This window comes from Lissotriton vulgaris, chromosome 7 (assembly GCF_964263255.1).
Source record: "Lissotriton vulgaris chromosome 7, aLisVul1.2, whole genome shotgun sequence".
NCBI lineage: Eukaryota > Metazoa > Chordata > Amphibia > Caudata > Salamandridae > Lissotriton > Lissotriton vulgaris.
The window spans coordinates 343,020,149-343,042,821 of NC_141695.1; the positions used below are offsets into that span (position 1 = coordinate 343,020,149).

The 22,673-nt window shown below is 43.5% G+C and overlaps 1 protein-coding gene across 1 annotated transcript in view; it reads left to right on the plus strand.

Annotated features, from left to right (window-relative positions):
- The window catches only part of LOC147701546 (otogelin-like protein), a 109,820-nt gene that overhangs the window by 61,908 nt on the left and 25,239 nt on the right, over window positions 1-22,673 (plus strand). Inside the window, exons 19-28 of the mRNA XM_086929351.1 lie at window positions 2,018-2,159; window positions 3,145-3,282; window positions 4,523-4,666; window positions 10,144-10,245; window positions 13,605-13,712; window positions 14,141-14,297; window positions 15,878-15,904; window positions 16,688-16,843; window positions 18,115-18,393; window positions 21,185-21,302. Of these exons, the coding sequence (XP_086785477.1) occupies window positions 2,018-2,159; window positions 3,145-3,282; window positions 4,523-4,666; window positions 10,144-10,245; window positions 13,605-13,712; window positions 14,141-14,297; window positions 15,878-15,904; window positions 16,688-16,843; window positions 18,115-18,393; window positions 21,185-21,302 (1,371 nt within the window). The remainder of the gene's footprint in view (window positions 1-2,017; window positions 2,160-3,144; window positions 3,283-4,522; window positions 4,667-10,143; window positions 10,246-13,604; window positions 13,713-14,140; window positions 14,298-15,877; window positions 15,905-16,687; window positions 16,844-18,114; window positions 18,394-21,184; window positions 21,303-22,673) is intronic.

A 22,673-nucleotide genomic window follows, 5' to 3' on the forward strand; every position in this document is an offset into this window, starting at 1 on the left:
GAGTTATATGCATTTAGCTATGTAGCACATTAGCTTGGGTGCTGAAACATCTACTGTTCTTTAACATGGAGGGAAAGTAAGCACCAAACTGCGTGACACACCAGGTATGGGAACACATTGAGAGAAATATTGCCTTTTAGTGGGAAATGGTACAATCCAAATTTCTGTTTTGTAACATAAAATCAGGGCTTTCGGTGGTCAGATCATTGAAAATACAAGATTTGAAAAAAATATTATTGTCTACGGGTGCTCATGGAAGACAATTTCTATGGACTGGAATCTAGAGAATGCTAAAGTGAATCTGGTATTTTACTGACCTCTGCTGGTCGTTTTCTATCAAGAAAGTAAGATAGAGGCAGTTGCCAGAAACATGTAAAAAAGAAAGTCCACAGTAGAAAGCAATTCTGGTACTTTATTGACCTCAGCTGGTTGTTTTCTATCAAGCCAGTGAAATAGAGGCAGTTGAACAGAAAAAATGTACCTAAGCGGAAGCAGACAAGTTCGAGGGCTGAACTCCAGAGCCCACAAAGTACATACACATGTAAGTATATACTAAAGCATATACAAGAGGGTTTGAATGCTCGACCTAAAAAGGAAAAACGAAGAGCAATAAAGGAATTTCTCCTCTTTCAGCCTCTCTTATGCCTCCCCAAAGAAGGCGTAGGATGCCGACGCATTCTGGGTATGTGCCAGTTTCCATGCACTTCACGTGGCAACACCTAAAGCAACACCCATGAAACACCCCTTTCACGCCGAGTAATGCATGAAAGGGGGGAATATTTACAAGGTCATAAAAAGCCATGAAGGGTGTCTTCACATGGCCTTGTAAATATAAGCAGCAAAAAAAGTGACGCACCGGCAGCGCAATGGGCTTGTAAATAAGTGCTTTAGTTCTCTGCTGGATTTTGAGTCTGATGTCTGATTGCAAAAAACGTGTTGCAATTTACAACCATTAAATAATTTTATCAATTGAACCATGTACTAACAGGGCTGTTCGTAAAATGCCATATCGGAGTGGGCTGTAATCCAACCTACCTCATAAATAGTAATGCGATAGATTGAAAATTGTAAGTCATTCTGATTAGTTGGAATCACAGGGATGGTGGCATGTGATGCTCAGAAGACCACCATGTCTGTGACTGCCTTTAAGTAAAATCAACTTTTAAAAAGGCAAACTATTTTCCTTAAAGGAAACCGGGCTGTGTTTAAAAAAATATTTTTGTAAAAGCTTGTTTTAAAGTTTGGCTGTGATCTCCTAGACCACTGCCTAGACCCAAACAAACTTTTTTTACATCCACCAAAACGAAGGAGTCTCAAAGGGAGTTTTCACAACTGTAAAATAAGTTCGTAATTTTGGCTCTTTGTTCTAAGCTTGGCCACACATTGAAGATAATATGTGGAACATTTTTACAAAATTATGCAGCATAAAATTAGGCTTTTCAATTTTTAAGCTTACACCTCTCAGAGCTGAAGAGTCCACCTGTACTAAGGTTTTCTTTCCAAAGGTTCCCTCCAAAAAAATGTACAGTAATTTACCTCTCCTGCATCTGTGACATTTCAGGAGGAAACCAATGTGTACTTGAAAGGTTGGGATTGCAAAAGAAGAAGAATACCTTTGAGGGCAGTGAAAGGCACGGACAGATGTATAGGGAAATCCAGAGTGTGCCTATGAAAGGCAGGTAGGGGGTCAGTCTCTCCTTACATGCGATTAAGCATGCACCAAACCTCCTAACCTTTCAACAGTACAGTTTGCTTAATGCATCTTTAAGTTCCTTTTAGGTTAATTTATGATGAACTGGAACTTCATGCTTCATCTCATACAAAGAACAATTCGAGCTCCATTTTTTTTCTACTTGAGAAGGTGGTCATGTTCATTGGAAATCCATGCATCAGTCTTAGGGTGCCCTTGCTCAGGAACCGCGTGCGTGCTGCTGGTGAAGTCAGGGGACCCAAAGCAATGCTGCTTGGGAGAGAAGCAAACAGGATACTACTAATGCTGCCTAACTTCATCTTTCAGCACATGCAAGGATGGGCGCTTTGAGTGCACCCGCAATGCCTGCACTTCGGTCTGCAATGCCTACGGTGAATCCCAGTTCATCCTCTTTGACAAGGTCTGGAAGAAGTTCCCTACAGCCGACTGTACAATGATACTCGTTATGGTAAGTGCACCTTCGCAGTTTCCATCAGGCCACGGTGGTAGGCTGGAGAGAACAGTTTTCACCCTTCAAGTTGCCCCCCTCTTCTACCTGAGGCCCTTTGGGCAAGGAACTGAGGCTCGCTCCTGACAGGGGTGCAGGACATAGGCTGCTAGTTGAGTATGTTCCTATACCTCTAGAGGTAAATTTTTTCGGTAATCCTAAAAAACGTACTTCCAAAGGTGCTGCTGTTCGTGTCTCTGTCAGCACACCATGAAGTATTTAAACGCTAGAAAAGCTATCCATCTTGAAAGACCATTCGCATTCGATAAGCGGCATAGGGTGATAGGTGGCTACAAGCTCCCCACCCCCCACACTTCTCATGGGGTTCCAGATCAAGATAGTGTGAGTGGCCTTCTGTCCGAGGATAGGCTTTCATTCTTCACCCTGGAATCCCCTCTGTTGTTCATAAAATCTGGAAAACCTTCAAATATTTGTGAGATCCCATAACACATTTATAAAAAATAATGTTTCCTATCCAATCAAATACAATGGAAACATTAAAAAAGGCAACATCCACTGATTTTGTATTTTTAACCAAAGTTTAACCATAACTTTGAATTAACAGCACATTTGGCTGAAAGTGCCACTTATGGCAGTATAGACAGCAGTCGATGTGTGGTCAGTAACACTCAACAGAGTGTGCCCCTCAAGATGTTGGCTAATGCGGCTCGAGCCGTCGAAGCCCCGTATGCTCTGGGTAATCCTTAAACGCAATATCTGGGCTTTAATTAGTAGTCCAGATCCTTGGCCTGCCTTCAGGAGTTATATGTGAGTTAAAGCCCTGTTGCTCCATTTCATCCATGCTTGATCATGGATGAGAATCCATGTCACTGTATTTTCTTGATGCCACCTGGCATTCTTTTTCTGCTGGCTTGGATCTGTCTGTGCATGAGTGAGTTTCTGAGAAGTATATTTGCAAACACTGTTCTTTCCTGTCTATCCTCAGTCTGCAGAGAAGCCTCCATTCTCTGTGGCGGCAACAAGCGTCGCTTCCAAGCTGCTGGCCGGTTCCTACTCTACCAAGAACATTACCATTGTGTTCGGGGAAACCTATGTGCTGCTGACAGAGTTTGAACCTCAAGTGGTAAGTGTGGGATAACATCTCGTTATCGCATGCCTTGTATGAAGGGCTCAGCTGCTCTATAGAGGTCCAAGAAATGGTGAGGGAGGGAGGGAGGGAAAGCACAGACACAACGAGCACAGGTTGAAAATACGGATGTACATTTGAGCAGCAACTACAGAGAGGGAGAGTGTTGACTGGGCTAACAATTCTTCAGTCCATGAAGCCGAGAAAGCAGCCTCTGATCCCCATCCCACAGAGGGCTGCCCTGTTTCCCATATGCAACTTCAACCCAGAGAGTACGGAAATAGGAATTTGGTGAACAGATTTAGTGAATATGGAAGCAATTTTAGCAAAAGGAATTTGAATGTCTAGTATGGAGAGAGTGAGACTTTCCCGTTTTCCTAGTGATTAAAAAATGTCACGTTGAAAAATGCATGTGATACAATATAGTGCTATGCACAAGCATAGTATGGCACATGCATTTGGCCACTTCTTTGCTGCAATAACACTCCATACATGATGGCCAAGAGCTGCCCAATTCAAAACCCAACCAAGCCTGAGATGCATCCTTACCCGTCATAAAAAAAGCATATCTCATTTCTTCCACCCCCCATTCTACTTACATGCCGGGAGGTCAATCCTCAGTATAAAGTCACTCTTCTCTGTTATCACACAGAGCCCCAGCTTTCTATGTGACTTTATGCTTAGCATTCATACAATCAAATAATGGCTCGCATTCACTCTGACAACATGCTGATCAAACCACTAGTCGTCACCAAGTTGGCGCGTTGCAATGGCCTTCCCTCAAGACGCCTTTCAAACCCACGCATGAATTGCCATCTCAACCTTCTCTTTGCCTCATCTACCAAAATACCTGTCCACTCAACCTGAAATCAGCCTTCACGCAGAAGACCTTTATATCGGCATCGTCTTTAGTTTGCGTCCACGCACTACTACGTGCCATTATTGATCCCAAGAACAGACACCATTTGAATAAAGTATGTTAAGGTCACAGAAAAAAACTAACGTGTAACCAATGCATTGTTCCAATCCATTCTCCTCCTCACATTCTACGCTGTCTAGCCACGTGCTGATCATGTATGATGCCTTTACAGTGAGCTCTGTACAGCATACCAGCTCAAATTGATGTGTGTTGTGCGTTTGTGTGTGTGTGCCACAGTTGCCACACAGTAGACCATTCTCCGGGGGACACTTGCTTCTGTGATTGTTTTCATTATCAGTGATCATGTTTGTTTTGCAGATGTACAACCCAGCTGCGTCCACCCGCAACGAAGTTAACATTTACCGGGCTGGTTTCTATACCGTGGTTGACTTTCCAGAGGGACTGACGGTATATTACGACCTCCATTTGGATGTGGTCATCCAGCTCAAGCCTCACTTGCAGGTATAAGCATAATTCTGTAGAAAAAGCAAAGGAAGGAGGGGGAGACGAGTGGAGGCTAAGGGTTAGGGCATTCGAGACAGAGGGATATGGGTGTGTGGGATAAGCGTGGATGCAGCTGATAGTGGCACATCAAATATAAAGCAGCACTTCACTGACATACTAAGAAAATAGATGTTGGCCTGCCACCCGTGCAGTCTACTGGGCAATGTAAACAACACTTAGTATAACTACTTGTGATTCATAGTTTCACATAAATTCTGCAAATTCTATGAGGGTAGTCCCAAAAACTGTGAATTCGCATAATCCACCTTAGAGTCAGTCAGAGCCCTCATGACTACCTTGTGAAAGCTAGACGGAAAGAAGGCCAGAACCCGCATTAGTTGATGCAAACCATGGAAATCTCCTGGACCAACCTTGCATTTGTAAAATTGCTCTCCTCTGAGGCGGAAGCCGGAGGACTCTTCTTCTATCCTTTATTTTTTAAAATACGCTACACGCTAAAACGTTTTTTAATATTTCCAGAAATTGTGACAGTCTGCGCACAAGGCTCTCACTTTGTGTATTTTTAAATACATAGTGGTTGTAGAATAATTGTTTTTTACCTCTGTGACCAGCGCGGTGTTTAGCGCGTTGCTCCAGTCACCGATAGCAGAGCTGCCTAACTCGGTCACAGTCACGTGACCGGACCCACCTCCCCCGCCATCTAGAGGAGGTAAGGGCTGCGCTCTAGGCAATCTAGCCCTCCCGCCATCTTGGACTATTTAAGGGGCGATCTGTTTCATACCAGCAAACCTTGCATTTGTAAAATTGCTCTCCTCTGAGGCGGAAGCCGGAGGACTCTTCTTCTATCCTTTATTTTTTAAAATACGCTACACGCTAAAACGCTTTTTAATATTTCCAGAAATTGTGACAGTCTGCGCACAAGGCTTTCACTTTGTGTATTTTTAAATACATAGTGGTTGTAGAATAATTGTTTTTTACCTCTGTGACCAGCGCGGTGTTTAGCGCGTTGCTCCAGTCACCGATAGCAGAGCTGCCTAACTCGGTCACAGTCACGTGACCGGACCCACCTCCCCCGCCATCTAGAGGAGGTAAGGGCTGCGCTCTAGGCAATCTAGCCTTCCCGCCTTTCCCGCCCCCACGATGCATAAAATAGGAGGTACATCCCGTCCGCGCAGCGGGCGGGCGCAGCGGGCGCGCCGGCGGCGCGCCGGAGGCAAGCCCGTCTGCGCCCGTCCGCGCCGGGACCGGGCCGAGGGCCACGACCCCTGTCTCTCAAAGGGCAGAAAGGGCAGAAGCTGTTATAAAATACTCTAATCAAAGTCTTCTTGCTCTTAGGCCACCTGCTAGTACTAGTTGTTCACATTTTAATCTCTTAGAGATCCACAAGAACCCAATTACATGTCCTCATTGTAACTTCACTATTCCTCCTCTTTCTAACATCAGTTCCACAAATTACTATCAGGAGGAAGGAGTCAGTATATCCATAGCTCTCATTAATGTACGCTCTCTTGGAAAGCATAGGCAGGAAGTTTTCGACCTCATTACTGATTCCAAAGTAGACGCACTATTCCTTACTGAAACCTGGACTGACGGTACCTCACAACCTGACCTGGCTATCGCAGTCCCAGATGGATATAAAGCCTACTGTCAGGATAGGCCAAAACAAAGAGGAGGTGGACTGGCCATAATAACCAGAGAATCCTACCCTGTCAGAATAACCCCCATCCCATCCAACTCGTGTGAAGCCTTGCAATTTGCTATTAATTTTTCTCCCCAGTTTAATTTTAAGGGGATTTTGATATATCGACCCCCTGGATCCAAAACGGCGTTTTTATCTAGTATTAATTCCATGATGGAATCTGTAGCTACAGAAAGTGCTTTTACAATTCTAGGTGATCTAAACTTTCACCTAGATCTTACTCACTTAACTGACTCTGCCACTCTTATATCTGATCTGCAAACCTTAGGATTGAAACAACGTTTCATGTCTCCCACCCACCAAGCGGGCCACATTTTGGACCCTATTTTCTCAAACCTTGAAGGCATGCAAATAACAAACATCCTGCCCATGCCCTGGACGGACCACTACGTCGTTTTCGCAAAAATAATCATGCATAATCAGTGCAGTAACAGACCAGTTCCCGTGCCCAAACAGTCTTTTAAAGATTGGAAAAACTTGAATCATGACCAATTAAAACTAACACTTGAACTTACCCGTCCTACACTGTCCCCGGAGCCTAATTCTGCTCTTCAGCAGTTTTATACCTGGGTAGGCCAGGCTACGAATCAATCAGCCCCCACTAAAGAACGGTCCAGCAATAGATCTAAACCAACTGCCCCTTGGTATAATGACAAATTAAGGGCACAAAAACAAATAAATCGCAATAAGGAACGTCAATGGAGAAAGAATTACGATATCGACAGTAAAAACACCTACAAAGAAGCATTGGCGCTTTATAAAGCCATGATAACAAAAGCAAAGAAGGACTACTATAGCGACCAAATCGAGAACGCTAAAAACTCCAGTAGGCAACTGTTTCAAATTACCAAGGTACTGTCAGGTAACTCCCCTGATCTCACTCCCCCTCCTTCGCAATCATTATGTGATGCTCTTGCCTCGTTTTTCTACACCAAAGTAGATGATATTTACCAGGCTTTTGCTTCTAATCCACCCTCGCGCACAGGCAGTCTCCCTATCCCGCCCCCTGCAAACACATTCACTAGCTTTCAACCAGTTACCCCAGATCACATAAAAGCCATACTGTCCTCCATCAAATCAGGATCACCCCTCGATCCCTGCCCAATATCAGTACTCCGGCCGGTAATGGAGGATATCATTCCAGTGGTCACCCAGGTCTGCAACACCATTCTTCTATCAGGCAATTATCCAGACCCCCTCAAAAATACCTTACTAAAACCCTTGTTGAAAAAACCCTCCCTTGATAAAAGTGAATTAAAAAATTATCGTCCCATTGCAAGCCTCCCTTTTATGGCGAAAGTGCTTGAAAAAGCAATGAATTCCCAGATTTCCGAGTTTATAGAAACACATCAGCTCTTAGATAACACCCAGTTCGGATTTAGGAAATTCCATGGGACAGAGACAGCCCTGATTAAAGCGGCCGACGATATCAGGGTAATCAGGGACCAGGGGGGCACAGCCATTCTGGTCTTGTTAGACCTATCCGCAGCCTTCGACACGGTCGACCACACCATCTTGGTCGACCGGGTCGAGGGTTTTGGAATCTGTCACACTGCCAAAAATCTAATCGCGTCCTTTCTTGCCAAAAGAACGCAGGCAGTCATCCTAGGACCCTTTCAATCGGCCCAACTTTCAGCCCCATGTGGTGTCCCTCAAGGCTCATCCCTGAGTCCGACACTATTTAATATCTATGTGTCGGACCTTGCTAAAACCATCAAAGCACATGGGATGAGCCTAACCTCTTACGCCGACGATACACAACTAGTGTTGGCAATCAATGGGGACGGAGATCAAGTGGCCGAACAATTCAAGAAAGGACTCCTAGATATAGGAGATTGGATGTCAACCAACTGTTTAAAGTTGAACTCTGACAAAACAGAGGTACTTATTTTTGGAACCCTTCTGCCAGCATGGCCTTCGAGTTGGTGGCCTGACACCTTTGGTATGCCTCCTACCCCCGCTACCAAAGTCAGGAACCTTGGCATCATCTTCGATGATGCCCTAAATTTTATGGACCATGCCAATAAAACGGTGTCTTCGGCACATCTAAAGCTTAAGATGATCAGGAAAATACACCCTTTTCTACCTGAATCAGCCATTGAGACACTGGTCACATCTCTTGTTTTGTCCTCCCTGGACTACTGTAATGGTCTCTTTCTAAATGCTCAAGCCAGAGTCATTACCAAATTGCAGACCATTCAAAACGCCGCAGCACGCCTGCTTGCTGGCAAAACCAAATTTGAATCCATCTCCAATAGCATTAAAGACCTTCACTGGCTCACTGTGCAGAAAAAAATCCAATTCAAAGCTTTATGCATTGTGTTCAAGGCACTTAACAACCAAGGCCCCCAGTTTTTAAGAGACCAACTTCAATTGCACAAACCTTCCAGAGCCTTAAGGTCAGCCACCCTAAACCAATTAGTTGCCCCCCGTACCAAAACTGTTACCTGGGGCGATCGCCGCTTTCTGGTGGCCGCCCCCAGGCTTTGGAATACTCTGCCTCTCAACATCAAGCGAAGTCCCACCCTCCTTCAATTCCGTAAGCTTTTGAAAACCTGGCTGTTCACTCAATAGTCAATCAGCTCAGAGGCATTTACAAATAATTGGTTTACAGCGCCAAGACGCCCACGGGTATAAGCAGCGCTTTAGAAATGTTAAAAATAAATAAATAAATAAATAAATAGTCTGGGATGTCCTTAAAGCATGTGGGAAGAAAAGAGTCAGAACAAATTGTTTTAGTACTGCTGGTTGGACCTCCATTTTTAAATTACTTTATCTTAATCCACCAACTCTGAGACGAGGAAGAGTGGCCTTTTAGCTGGTTAGAATCCAGCTTAAGCTCTTGACATTGTGTGATTCTGGGCAGATCACTTAGTATACCCGTGCCTCAGCAAAATACAATGTGTGAATTATTTTTCTGTGATCCCCACTTAATGTATGTAATCATGCTGTTTGTGTCCCATTCCACTAAGTAATGTACAGTACTTGGTTGCTTCCCACCTAGATGTGTGCTATATAAATACTGATTCATACATACCGTACATGCATCGATGCCACCAGATGGGGAGGGTCTACCAGTTGCTTAAACCTGTATTTCTGCCCAGTGACACACATGCACATCAATGTGTTATTCGCATTAGAGTGGAAATGCAGATCTTGGTAGCAACTTTCAGAGTTTTATGTAGACATTGAGAACACAGGGGACAGAAAGGATCCCTGGGACATACAGCACTCATGAGCATGTAGAGAAGGCTCTCGGTCTCACCTTCCATTCCCAAGCAATGAGGCATCAATGACAAGGCGACTGTGGTACAGGTAAATAGGCAGTGGAGCAGATGCAGAGGTCCACATTGTTGAATGTAACACCATCCCTGATTGGTTAATATCCAACCAGCCCTGCTCTTCTGCAGATGTTTTTGAGCTAATTCGCTACTTCTCTCCCCACGATTATTAAAGGCCCTCAATCACATTAGCTTAAACAACATATTGGAATTGTCAGTTTCTTCAGATGTTTTTTCAATCTTTGGGGCTACTCCATTATTATTTACACACATTCTCTAGAAGGAAGTACTATCTCCCATCATGGGAATTATGATAGGGGAGGGTCAGCGCAGGCATCACTGGGACTGATTGATAAAATGTGCCAACCATCTTGTGGCTGTGAGGAGAGGATGCAAGGACGGGTTTCTCTAAGCCTTTCTATGGTGCTGTGGCTGCTTATCGCAGCTTTACTTCTTGCTGGCTGGATTTAATCGAGGCATTGTGGGTTTTGCAGGGAAAAGTCGAAGGAATATGCGGTGACGCCGATGGAACAACAACCTATGAATTTTCCAGAGGAAACATGTTGCAGTACGGTTCCCAATTTCTTGCAGCTGGTGTAAGTTCTGGGGCGTGGATGTGGTTGGGTGTAGCAGATACACGTTTGCTTAAAAAAAGATAACCACTGTTGTGTGTTTCGATATTATAGAGAAGATATGGCGCAGGCTGAGACAACAAACATTTCTAGTCACCATGGTGCATGATGGTGAAGACTGCTTGCTTTCCACAGTTTTCCTTCATGGGCTAGACATGTCTCGTTATCTTTCCAAATGTTTGGAAATACTTTTCCATTGTTTCCTGAGTACCATCCACAAGAAACTCTAGTCGCCTTCACAGTTCACATCATCTATGTTTATTGTTAAATTAATAAAAGTCATAAAGACTGATTAAAAACACTGCAATAAAAACAAAACTACATTATTCCCAAATGACATAGCCATACAAATAGTTGCCATGAAAGAATTCAAATGCAAATGTTATAAAGTCAACAGGTATTAATAACGCGTGTGTGCGTGCGTGCATGAGTGCATGCATGTGTGTGTGTACGTGCAGAGACGTTTTAAGGCATGGGCAAAGTTGGCTCTGACCCAGAGCCCCAACCTGTCAGGGGGCTTCTTGATAGAGCCAGCTCCTTTCCCTGATTACCGTAAATAATTCTTAAATAGATAGTTTTAAATACCGTTTTCCTTTATTTTAAATGTGGGGTGGTGTCTATTACAGGCATTTTGCAGAGAAATGTTGTGTTGTGTTTGATCAAAACAGGTCATCACAAATGAAAAATGGGAGGGGGGTCATAGAGATTATTTGCATTATTATTAGTGAGCTGCTGTTGTGCAAAAATATTGAAATCACACGCCACTGAACCTGAATATTAGATGGAAACACATTCAGAATTTGGATGGCTGTGCCTATACACTGTCAGTGACCTGGTCAACTGGGCATGAACTAGCTGAATTTGGACCATAAATTCAAAGTGTCCTGAAGAGGGGCCCCCAAAATATGTTTTGCCAGGGCCCCCAAAATCCTTAAGATGTTCCTGTGTGCTTGCGTGTGTGCCCTTGATACATAAACAAACAAAAAAATAATCACTACAAGACCATATTCAAGATTTACTCTAGGAAAGCAATTTCTGGCTTGCAGAATGAACTTTGTTTTCTGTCTATATTTGAACACTTTGGGGCAGATTTACAAGAACAGACGCATCTCTGCATATCAGCAGAGATGCTTCAGTTAATTTGCGTTACGTAAAAAAACCCTTGCTCCACCATGGGCGAGTCGCGGCAATGCGGTGCAGCGTGGCGTAAGGATTGACAGATTTGTGACGCATCTGTCAGGGTTGAGGTAACGCATTGCTTGAGTCATAATGCAAGCGCGCCGCAACTCCGGCAATGCTCAGGGGCGGCCTATACTTATTGTGCTGCGTCACTCCTTACGTCTGCTTTAAGCAGGCGTATGGTTTTGACGCAGTGGCGTCATAAAAATTACTCAGTGAAATCTTGTAGATTTCACTACATTCTCTTGTACGAGGCTTTCTTGCATGGGAACGCCCACCCTGCATACATTATACCTGACGCAGGTATAATGTAGGGCAGAGCTTTACAACGTGACGCATCTCAGACTGTTTCAGACCCCGATTACAATCAAAGAGAAAATCACTTTTCTGGCGGAAACTTAGTTGCCCGCAAAACGAAATTACACATTTAGCTTTATTTGGTCGATCACATTCTTGCAGAAATAAATCTACCCACATAACTGTAGCATACAGAGCAACATTCTCTAACTTTTCAAACAACCTACCATCGCTACCTCTGGAATTTAAATAGCCCAGTGCCTGATCTCTCACTGTACACTGCAAAGTTCACCTGCTTAACTTCGTAGTGTGGACTGCACTCCTCTACAGCATGGATCGATCCACTTAGGAAATTAGTCGCCCCAGGAAATGGTAGTTTACTCGAGTAAAGCACAGAGCGGGAGGCTCGGCACTGGAGAGTATGCCATTAAAACCTGTGCAGGCACACTGCACTACGCAGACTTCAGGTGAAACTTCTTGCCTCCGTCATCAAACCCCACCCCTACACAATTCATCACAGGGTGGAGTGGGACCAGTGCTTTGAGTCTGGCTAACCCCACCCTACCCTGTAATGAGCTGTTAAAGTGTGAAGTGACGGACCTTCCATTCCCAGGCTGGTTGGCAGAAAACCCCTCGCCTGCAGGGCTTCTGGCTGAGGCGCCCGGTGCTAACTTTATTGGAAACGCCTGAGGGGGTGGACTTCAGCCCACGAGGCAATGGCTTTGCCCGGCTGATGACATCACAGGCGTAAGGTCGTGTGAAGCCTCAGCCCAGAAAATGTATTACAGCTTAATTAATGCACATGCACTTTCATTCATAAGTAACAGCCCAGGGTTCACAGAAAAGCAAGCATGGCTGAGGTTGAGGGCAGTTCTCATCCAACGAGGGTGAACTTGTATATTTTGTTATATTGATAGTATTTTTTGTTAAATATTAAGACATTTTCTAACATTAAGTTCTGTGGAAAAATAAAGGGGGCAGAGCCCCGATGCCCATATAGAGGAGCCGCCCCTACGTGTTCTTTACATAGAAAGACAAACCTCCGTTACTGCTGTGGATTCCCTATCCATGCATGCACGTGTTGCTATCTTTCATTAGAAGTGGTTTCCCCGGCCATGTATCTTGGATCCAAGGTATTGCCTGATTGTGCAGAAACTCAAGAAAATCTCTTTCATTCAAGGATCTGCAAAGTCCAGCAATGTTCCCCGGTAGTATTGATGATAACGGCAGGCTAAGGCCTGATTTTAGTCTATTCATTTTACTCTTTCAGGTACCCTCATCTCACTGATGCCCGTATTTTCCATTTTCAGTCGGTCCCTCAAGTTTCATCAGTGTTATTGGGTCCTCCATGTTCTCTTAGTATCTTCACTTTAGGTCCTTAATAATGTTTCCCAAAAGTATCATCCATTCAAAATGTGTACTCTCATATTGGGTTCTGCATATTTTTTCAGCATAGTTATATATGAACCCTTAGTGTTCTCTTAATATAAACTTAATGATTCTTCATTTTATTTTATTTTTCGACTTCCTTATGCTCTGTTAGTATCACCCTGTTGGTGTTTCATTTTTTTGGCTTTATCCTATTGGGGTTCTAATAATGTTATTGTTGTAAGTTATCCAATTAGTTTATCATGGTCTGTTGGTATTATGATATTGAATATTTCATTCTGTATTGTTATTATCATTTTTGGTTCAGTTGTTATCCGATTGGTTTCTTCGAGTTCTATTTGTATTATTTTATTAGCCATTTCAGTTGCACTAACCTACTGAGGTATTCACTTTCTGTTTGTGTTTTTCTGTTGGGTTGCTCATGTTCTCTTGTTATTCTCATATTTGTGATCTTACAGTGTCCACATGAGAAACCTCTACCTCCGCCATCTGGCAACCACACGATCTTCGTTGAGGAGCGTTGCAGCCTACTGAAGAGTGATGTATTCTTCCCATGCCACAGTGTGGTAAGTTCCTGTCTTTTAAGCCTACACTGATTCCATTACATCTTAGCAGTACATTTCGCTCAAAAAGACTAGATTCCCTGCTCCTCTTTTTAGTGACTAAGTGAATCTTTCTCCAGACACCTAAATCTGGATTAAGAAATAGACACAGAGAAAGCTTTGTAATCGGACCGAAAGATTTTAATAATATATTAATAAGCTATTGTTGATATACCACCTATGCCAAAGCATGGAAACAAATCATTTTATAACGAAGTATCATCACCCAAACAAAGTGTGTAATCGTGCTATAGAACTCAGATGGATGGAAGGTTGCGTCTCCCTTGCCAGGATTCAAACCTACAGCTCACACATCCATATCAACATTATTAACTTGCTGAGCTTTCTTACTATGTTGATAGTAAATGTAATCACATTTTGCCTCTCCTAAGGTGTCCGTGGACTCGTACTACTCTGCTTGTGTGGAGGAGACGGCTTCCTGCATAGAAGGGGAGAGCTGCCTCTGCTTCTGTACCGCTGTGGCCGCATATGCGCGTGCTTGCTGCCGCCAAGGCATCTCAATTGATTGGAGAACAGCTGACACGTGTCGTGAGTATATCTGGATTTCTTCTGCAAGAAGGTGTAAAATGATCTTGAAACATAGACAGTAGAAGTAAAGATAAAATTGCTGGAAGCAAAGAAGCTTCTTTTGATATGCCCAGACATGGGTCCCATGCTCTCCATGCCACTGGAGTCAAGCTATCCTGGCTGATGAGGGCTGAAAGCTGGAAACTCGTCCTAGGATGTTTGTTTCCAGTCCAGGGAGGACCTGGCCTGGCAGTTCGGGCTGGACTGTTCCCATTGGGCGCAGTGTCAAGACTGATTTGCATATGGCTGGGTCCAAACTGGAATGGCATGGTGAGGAAAACACTGATGGATTTAGGCCCAGATCTCTGTACTGGGGTGAAGCATGACATTGTTCTGCATTCTATCAATTGTTCTTTTTGCAGTGTGTTAGGAGCAGCATTCACTCTTGTTACATGTACCCTTTGCTGGTAGCATATTGAATGTTGCCTTCCCTTGAGGAATGCCTTGCTTTTCTCCTGCCAGTTCTGAGTACATGACCGAGGTGCTGCAGCTTACCCTTGCAGTCAGATTCACATGTCCTTTTTAGGTCGAGCCTAGACAGTGCTTGCCCTGTCTGGAAGATCTGTTGAATGTACTTTGTGGGCTCTGGAGATCAGCTCCAGGACTTGTCTGCTTCCACTTTTGCTTAGGGACTAATTTTTCTGTTCAACTGCCTCTATTCAACCTTCTTGATAGAAAACGACCAGTAGAGGTCAGTAAAATAGCAGAATTGCTTTCTGTTTGTTCACTGCCTCTATTTATCTGTCTTGATAGAAAATGACCAGTAGAGGTTAGTAAAATACCAGAATTGCTTTCTGCTTAGGAACGTTCATTTTTTATTTTTTTGGCAACTGCCTCTATTCAACTTTCTTGATAAAAAACGACCAGCAGGGGCCAGTAAAATACAAGAATCACTTTAGCATGCCCTAGATTCCAGGCCATAGAAACTTGTCTTCCACGAGCACCCATAGACAATAATATTTGTTTAATCTTGTATTTTCAGTTATATGACCACCAAAGACACCAATTTTATATTAAAACATGAGCTTTGACTATACCATTTAATGCTGATAGGCAATATTTCTCTCCAAGTGTTCCCATACCTGGCGTGTTCATCAGTTTGGTGCTTACTTTCCCTCCATGTTAAAGAACAGTAGATGTTTTCAGCACCCAGGCTAATGTGCTGCATATCTAAATACATATAAGGTCCCAATGGCGAGACCGATTGCATTGCAAATGCTTGGTTCTGATAGTTGTCCGTATGAGGCAGCAACGTGCCAAGGAGCTTGCACCATAGCTCAGAACTTGAGCAACCACATGCAATGCTTGTTCTATGACTTGTCAGACTACTGCCAGATATCTGTAGCGGGCAGTGACATGGCATGGAGACAAGGAGTGACATGGCATGGAGTCTGGTTCTGCAAAAAGTTTGATGTGTTCAGCATTTAATACATGCATGATGTTTGTCATTGTATACCTGAGTCCTTGGCACACAATAATATATCTCATATGAAGCGAAGAAACTAGCTATTTTAATTGATGAATTTCTCTTTTCATTTTAGCCGCGCCATGTGAATACTACAATAGAGGTAAGCACTACGTCCTGCTTGCTGGAATGCAATTACATCTGATTGAGGTTGATCTTTTCAGTTTTGGAGCAAAATTTAAAAATGGTCAGTAGGAAAGGAGGTGGGTGGATATCAGTTTAAGACAAATATCAGGCTCTCCCTGTAGTAAGAATCCCAACCAAAGCCTCTTTAGGGAAACTGTGAATGTAGCCTGTGTTCTTTGCTGCCTGGCACTGCTTGGATGGTGGAATCAGAGTACAGCACCACACCAAGAAGTTAAAGACTGCACTAAAAGGAGCATCCTCCTCAGCCATGGTAATGGACAGACTGAACGAATAGGATCAGGGCCAGACTGGCCAAAGCGAGAACCGGGCAATCCCCCGTTGCGCTGCATGGGTGGGGGCTGGTTTTGGGGTCCTAGGGGGCCGTTTTTGTTGCAGTGTCGTTTTTGCAGCATAGCTGCAAAATCGTCGGCCGAAAACCGGCCCTGGCAAAGAGCTCAGCAGCACCTCCAACCCCCCCGAGTGGGGAGTTGGGGAGGCCAGCACTTTGCCACGGCCGGTTGTGGTTCCGAGTCTGGCCCTGAAGAGGATCATCCCACTGAGTCATTGAGATGATCTCTTTGAATGTAAAAGTCCTGAAAATGCTAGTATGAGCCAATTTGGTGAGAAAATATTTTCACATCCTTAGAACAAACCTATGATGATAGAAAATCCATATTCGAGTTGACTGGTGTTGGTTTGTAACGTCTGCAGTTGTTTCTACATGTCCATATTCATGCATGGGTCTCTTTTTGCCCAACAGAGACTGGAGAAGGGCCCTATCACTTGACAAACATGAATCAACTGAGGCTAGTGGCAGATTTTGAATCCGGGCAGGTGATCCTGTCTCCTGATGATGACAAGGAGGACCTGAAGGCAAGTTTCATGGTCACCCCCGGTCTCTACAAAGACATACACAGTGAGTATTTCAGATTCGTGTCTCTAGTTTTAAAGTGATAGACCTCAGGTACACCAAGATTCAACAATAATTAAGACTAAATCAAGGTGAAAAAGGGTCAATAAAACCTTTCCAATGGTATGCCCCCTCAATATTGAAGATGGAATAGCTTAGTATAAGAATATCAAGGACAAGATATTCAAACCAAAATATCGAAAGGTAAGTACAGATGTTGATACTTAACTCCACATGTACATGCATATGTAAATTAATGTTCTAAAAAATATATATATATATATATTCTCAAAGTACGTAGATGTGGAGTTAATACTAAAAGATTAGTCAAATATCAGTCATGATGATGTTTTTTCAGTAATAATATAATTCTCCAGTGTCTTGTTTCTTTCACTAGCTGGGTGAGGTTAAGGAAGGAGAAGGTGTCAGTATGGCACTGAGGGGTGGGTGAGTGCTGCATGGGTTTTGTGATGGAGGTCTGCTGCTAAAAAAGAGGATGCAGCTGTGATGATGCATTGAATGAGACATACTGGGGATCCATTGTTGAAATGACAGCAGCCCGCCGCATCATGGTCCTGGAAAACTTGATATATTTTAGCTGTAATTACAGCGGCGGCCGGCACCGGTAAGCGTCATGGGGTGGTGGAGCGGGGCAGGGTGGGAGAGGGGGGAAGTCGACAGATGACGAAATAGGTATATTTAATAAATAAATAATATCCATTCCGGCGTCTGTCGACTTCCCCCCTGCTGCACCCCGCGCTGCCCAACTGCGCCTGTCTGAGCCGGCCGCCGCTGTGTAATTTAAAATTGGAAGTACCAGAGTATAATTGCCTTCCAGAACTCTGGCTGTTGAGTTTGTTTGTTCATTTAGAACAGGGGTCTCCAAACCGGTCCTGGAGGGCCAGATCCATGCCAGATTTTTTAAATTACTACATGTATCTCAATGGGGATATCCAAAAAATATGGCATGGATCCGGCCCTCCAGGACCGGTTTGGAGACCCCTGATTTAGAATAATTAATAAATTCAGCTTCTCCTTACAGAGAGTGAGCAAAGCACGCAGTGATTATCCATTGAGAATATCATATATGTTTCTTATTTTCCCCCTTTCTTAAGATTATCATCCCTTTGATGCCCTGATTCACTTGGCATGAAGTAAAATATCGTGTTTGTAAAATTCACAAAATGCATTTTTCAGAAGGAAGCACAGGCAATGGCCCACATGATACGAGGCGGGTTTCAGTGCAGCACCTTTGTTTTCTCCCTTTTCCACTGCAGGCATAAGACCTCCCATCTCCCTGGAATCTGCACTGTACCCTAACTACTTCATTGTCCAGGATGAGGCCGGCAGAGTTCATCTTGAGAAATGGCAGTCCAGTGTTGCTTTCCGCAAGAGGGCCACATTCATCTGGAGAAAGAGCCGTTGGTCAAGGGGTTACGATGCCCTGGAATCATTCACCCAACGCGGTTACTACCTGACCGCTGGCAGTGACAACTCCCTGTCTGTCACCAAGTACATTAAGAGGTCTACACAAGACGCCAGCTTTAAACTGACAAGTGAGTGTGACTTGCTCCCCTACTCTTCTGTCACTCTTAACTCCAGAAACTCCCCTTCCACTATAGAGCATGCTACTGACTGAAACAACCTGCAACCATAGTAACTTACTACTCGAATTTCAAACATAAACAACTCCCTGCATACTCAGTGTTCAGCCCTTTCTCTCTCCCAATTAACACTGATTTCCTTAATATCCTCTGACGATTGCAGTTTTCCACCTGATTAATTATCTCCCACTTTCCAACGTTCCAAACGTTTTTAAACCATTTGATTGTCACACATTCTAATCTCCTCAGTATATTAACTAATTATGACAGTGCACTCTCTATAATGTTCCTCATCGACCTTAAACTCGACATTCCTTAGTAGCTTACCAACATGCAGTGTTATATTCACTTCAATAGCCTCCCATGACCCAATTTATTTCTATTCAGTAAAGTACTACAAATGATATTGTTTTTGAAACCTCCTGTCACCAGGAGCTCTAATCTCCACCATGCTCCCTACAGCCACAATTTTCCATTCTCCAAATAACTTCATATGACTCTATTGTTCTGCTGTTTCCAATACTTGCTAACCCATGAGGCAGATTATGTATTTCCTTAATAAGATTCCATCTTTCCAATTTTCAACTCTCCTCATTGCCCTTCCATCACTTCAATGTTCTGCTCTTCATAATGACCTCGCTGAAGCCTAACATACTACTCCCCTCAATACCCTACCATTACATCAATGTTTTTCTCTTCCTAATGACCACGCTGAAGCCTAACATCTACTCTCCTCAATACACTACCATCACATCAATGTTTTTCTCTTCCTAATGACCACGCCGAAGCCTAACATACTACTCCCCTCAGTACCCTACCATCACATCAATGTTTTTCTCTTCCTAATGACCACGCCGAAGCCTAACATCTACTCTCCTCAATACACTACCATCACATCAATGTTTTTCTCTTCCTAATGACCACGCCGAAGCCTAACATACTACTCCCCTCAGTACCCTACCATCACATCAATGTTTTTCTCTTCCTAATGACCACGCCGAAGCCTAACATCTACTCTCCTCAATACACTACCATCACATCAATGTTTTTCTCTTCCTAATGACCACGCCGAAGCCTAACATCTACTCTCCTCAATACCCTACCATCACATCAATGTTTTTCTCTTCCTAATGACCACGCCGAAGCCTAACATACTACTCCCCTCAGTACCCTACCATCACATCAATGTTTTTCTCTTCCTAATGACCACGCCGAACCCTAACATATACTCTCCTCAATACACTACCCTCACATCAATGTTTTTCTCTTCCTAATGACCACGCCGAAGCCTAACATCTACTCTCCTCAATACCCTACCATCACATCAATGTTTTTCTCTTCCTAATGACCACGCCGAAGCCTAACATACTACTCCCCTCAGTACCCTACCATCACATCAATGTTTTTCTCTTCCTAATGACCACGCCGAAGCCTAACATCTACTCTCCTCAGTACCCTACCATCACATCAATGTTTTTCTCTTCCTAATGACCACGCCGAAGACTAACATCTACTCTCCTCAATACCCTACCATCACATCAATGTTTTTCTCTTCCTAATGACCACGCCGAAGCCTAACATACTACTCCCCTCAATACCCTACCATCACATCAATGTTTTTCTCTTCCTAATGACCACGCCGAAGCCTAACATCTACTCTCCTCAATACACTACCATCAGGTCAATGTTCTGCTCTTTCTAACAACCTCACCGAAGCCTAACATCCTACTCTCCTCAATATTCTACCTTCACCTCAATTCCCTGCTCTTCCTAATGTCCTCTCCTAACCTTAACATTCTACTCTCCTTAATACTCCACCGTCACCTCAATGTTCTGCTCTTCATAATGTCCTCGACGAAGCTTAACCTTCTACTCTCCTCAATAATTCACCGTCACCCAATGTTCTGCTCTTCATAATGACCACGCCGAAGCCTAACATTCTACTCTCTTCAATACCCTATCATCACAGCAATGTTCTGCTCTTTATAACGACCTCACCAAAGCCTAATATTCTGCGCTTTCCTCAATATTCTACCATCACCTCAGTGTATTGCTCTTCCTAATGACCTTGCCTAAGCCGAACATTCTACTCTTCTCAATACCCTACCATCACCTCAGTGTTCTCATTCCCCTAAAAACCTCCCATTGCCATATACTCTGATCTCCCTAAAAAAAAATTCTTATCATCCGAATATTCTGCTCTCCCCAGATTTCCTTGCATCACAAGTATCGTACTGATACCTCACACTCTTCCAAAACCAATCCTCCTCAGTGTTTTTCTCTTGCCAGTCATCCTTTCCCCTATATGCAACTTCTGCTGCCCTCTTCACTACAGACTTCCATAGTCAATGTTCTGCTCTCCGAGTCTGCTTCACAAGCTCTACCACTTCCTTGAAGGGCTCCCTCTTGCCAGCACAAACCGTATTGACTTCTGTCCTAGATCACCATCAGTTTGCTCTTTCTTGGTCCAGAACTTTTTACTTTTGCACATCTTCAGTGACTTACATCAACCTTGTTACTTTTCTTTCTAAAACTATTTGGTCCTCTGTAAAACTTCTAATAATCAAAATCTGCCATCCTCAAACAGGGTCAAAGCTGGTGTGAGCCTCAAGTCTACTTAAATTATATATGTTGATTGGTAGCATGTGTGCTTGAACCATGTCTGCGCATCACCAGAACTCCCTGTGTGTTTTCCTTGAATGCACATGAACATGAGTAACTTACAATGTTTTTTCTCTTCTAGTGGAAAGTTTTGGATTGCCATTCTTCTCTATGTGTCTCTGGAGGTACAAGTCCTGTGAGCCCCCATGCATTAAAACATGCCAAGATCCCTACGGTACCAAGTGCTCACTAAGTCTCAAGTAAGTGAAATGCATATCTTAACCATAGTAGTTTACATTCAAGAGTAAATCGTATCTCTTGCCCTGTACTATCCCTGCCCACTGTACGCCTGAGATCCTGGACACTTTCACAGCACAGTCATACTCTGGTACTATTAGGAAACACTCCCCCATATCAGGCATCATTTCTCTTCTCCTTCCTTATCATCATGATGTAGAGGTTATGAACAACTGAATGGAATGGAAAGAGGAAGTAAGATGGAGTAGAGAGATGCCAGAAGAGGGGGCCTACAGGAGGAAGAAGATTATAGGCAGCAGGAAAAAAAGAAGTGATAGTAGAGTGATGCTTCAGGAAGGAGGGCAGAAAAGGCACGATTCAGTGTGTTCCGAGCGTCCTTTGGCATAAAACGTGCCACACTCGGGTACTGTTCAATAGGTGAGATTACCATTAATTTAAAACAGAAAACAGCTCACATGAATCTATTTATAATCATATTAGAAGTAGAATGTTGTGCTTGAGGGAAACATCTCTTCCCCCGCAGAAATGTGCAGGGTCCCTTACCCCCAATGGCACTTAATGAGAAGTAGACTAGAGCTATGCTGCTATGTGACTTATATGGTGGCTCACTGGTAGAAAACATTAGTATTTACTGTTTTAAGATATTGTCAAGGAGCTGCTTAATCCACCAAGAAATGGGCAATGAAGAGTACGAAATTCTTATTGTCCCCCTTAGATATGTTATGTTAATAGGAGCTTATATAGCGCACATACACCCTTGAGTTTCATGGCGCTGGGTATGGGTCATCCGTTGCTGTGCATCGTAGTCTGCTCATGACCCACCCACCCTCTTTATTACTCCTTCTATTCAACCCACCCTCTTTATTCCCCCTTCTAGTCCACCCACCCCCTTTATTTTTCCTGATAGAACACCCACCTTCTTTGTCCCCTTCATATAAACCTTTTGGTTCTCACCTGTGAGGAACTTTGGACTCCTATGGTGCAGTCAAGGAAGGTTTCACAAACACCTTCTAATGTTAGGAGGGAGGAAGGGCCATGGGGAGTGATGACACAAGACCGGGCTAGGTACTAATAATGGAAAACTGACTTTCAGAAAGGGAACTTTAGGGAAAGAACCAGAAGAGTTAAACACTATTTGTGGTATTATCAGTTGATATCCATTTTTTTATATGTAAAATTGATCTTTGTTGTACGGGTTGTTTCCAATGCTATGTGTACTTGTGTTGTTTTTTTATCTTGAAAACGTAACTTTAAAAATCAGAAAGTAGAATGGGGATTGCAATAGATAGAAAAGGCGAAACGTATCAATGACTTTCATATCCAGAAGAGTGCAGAGTTATCGATAGGATCCAAAGACACAATCTTCTCCTCTC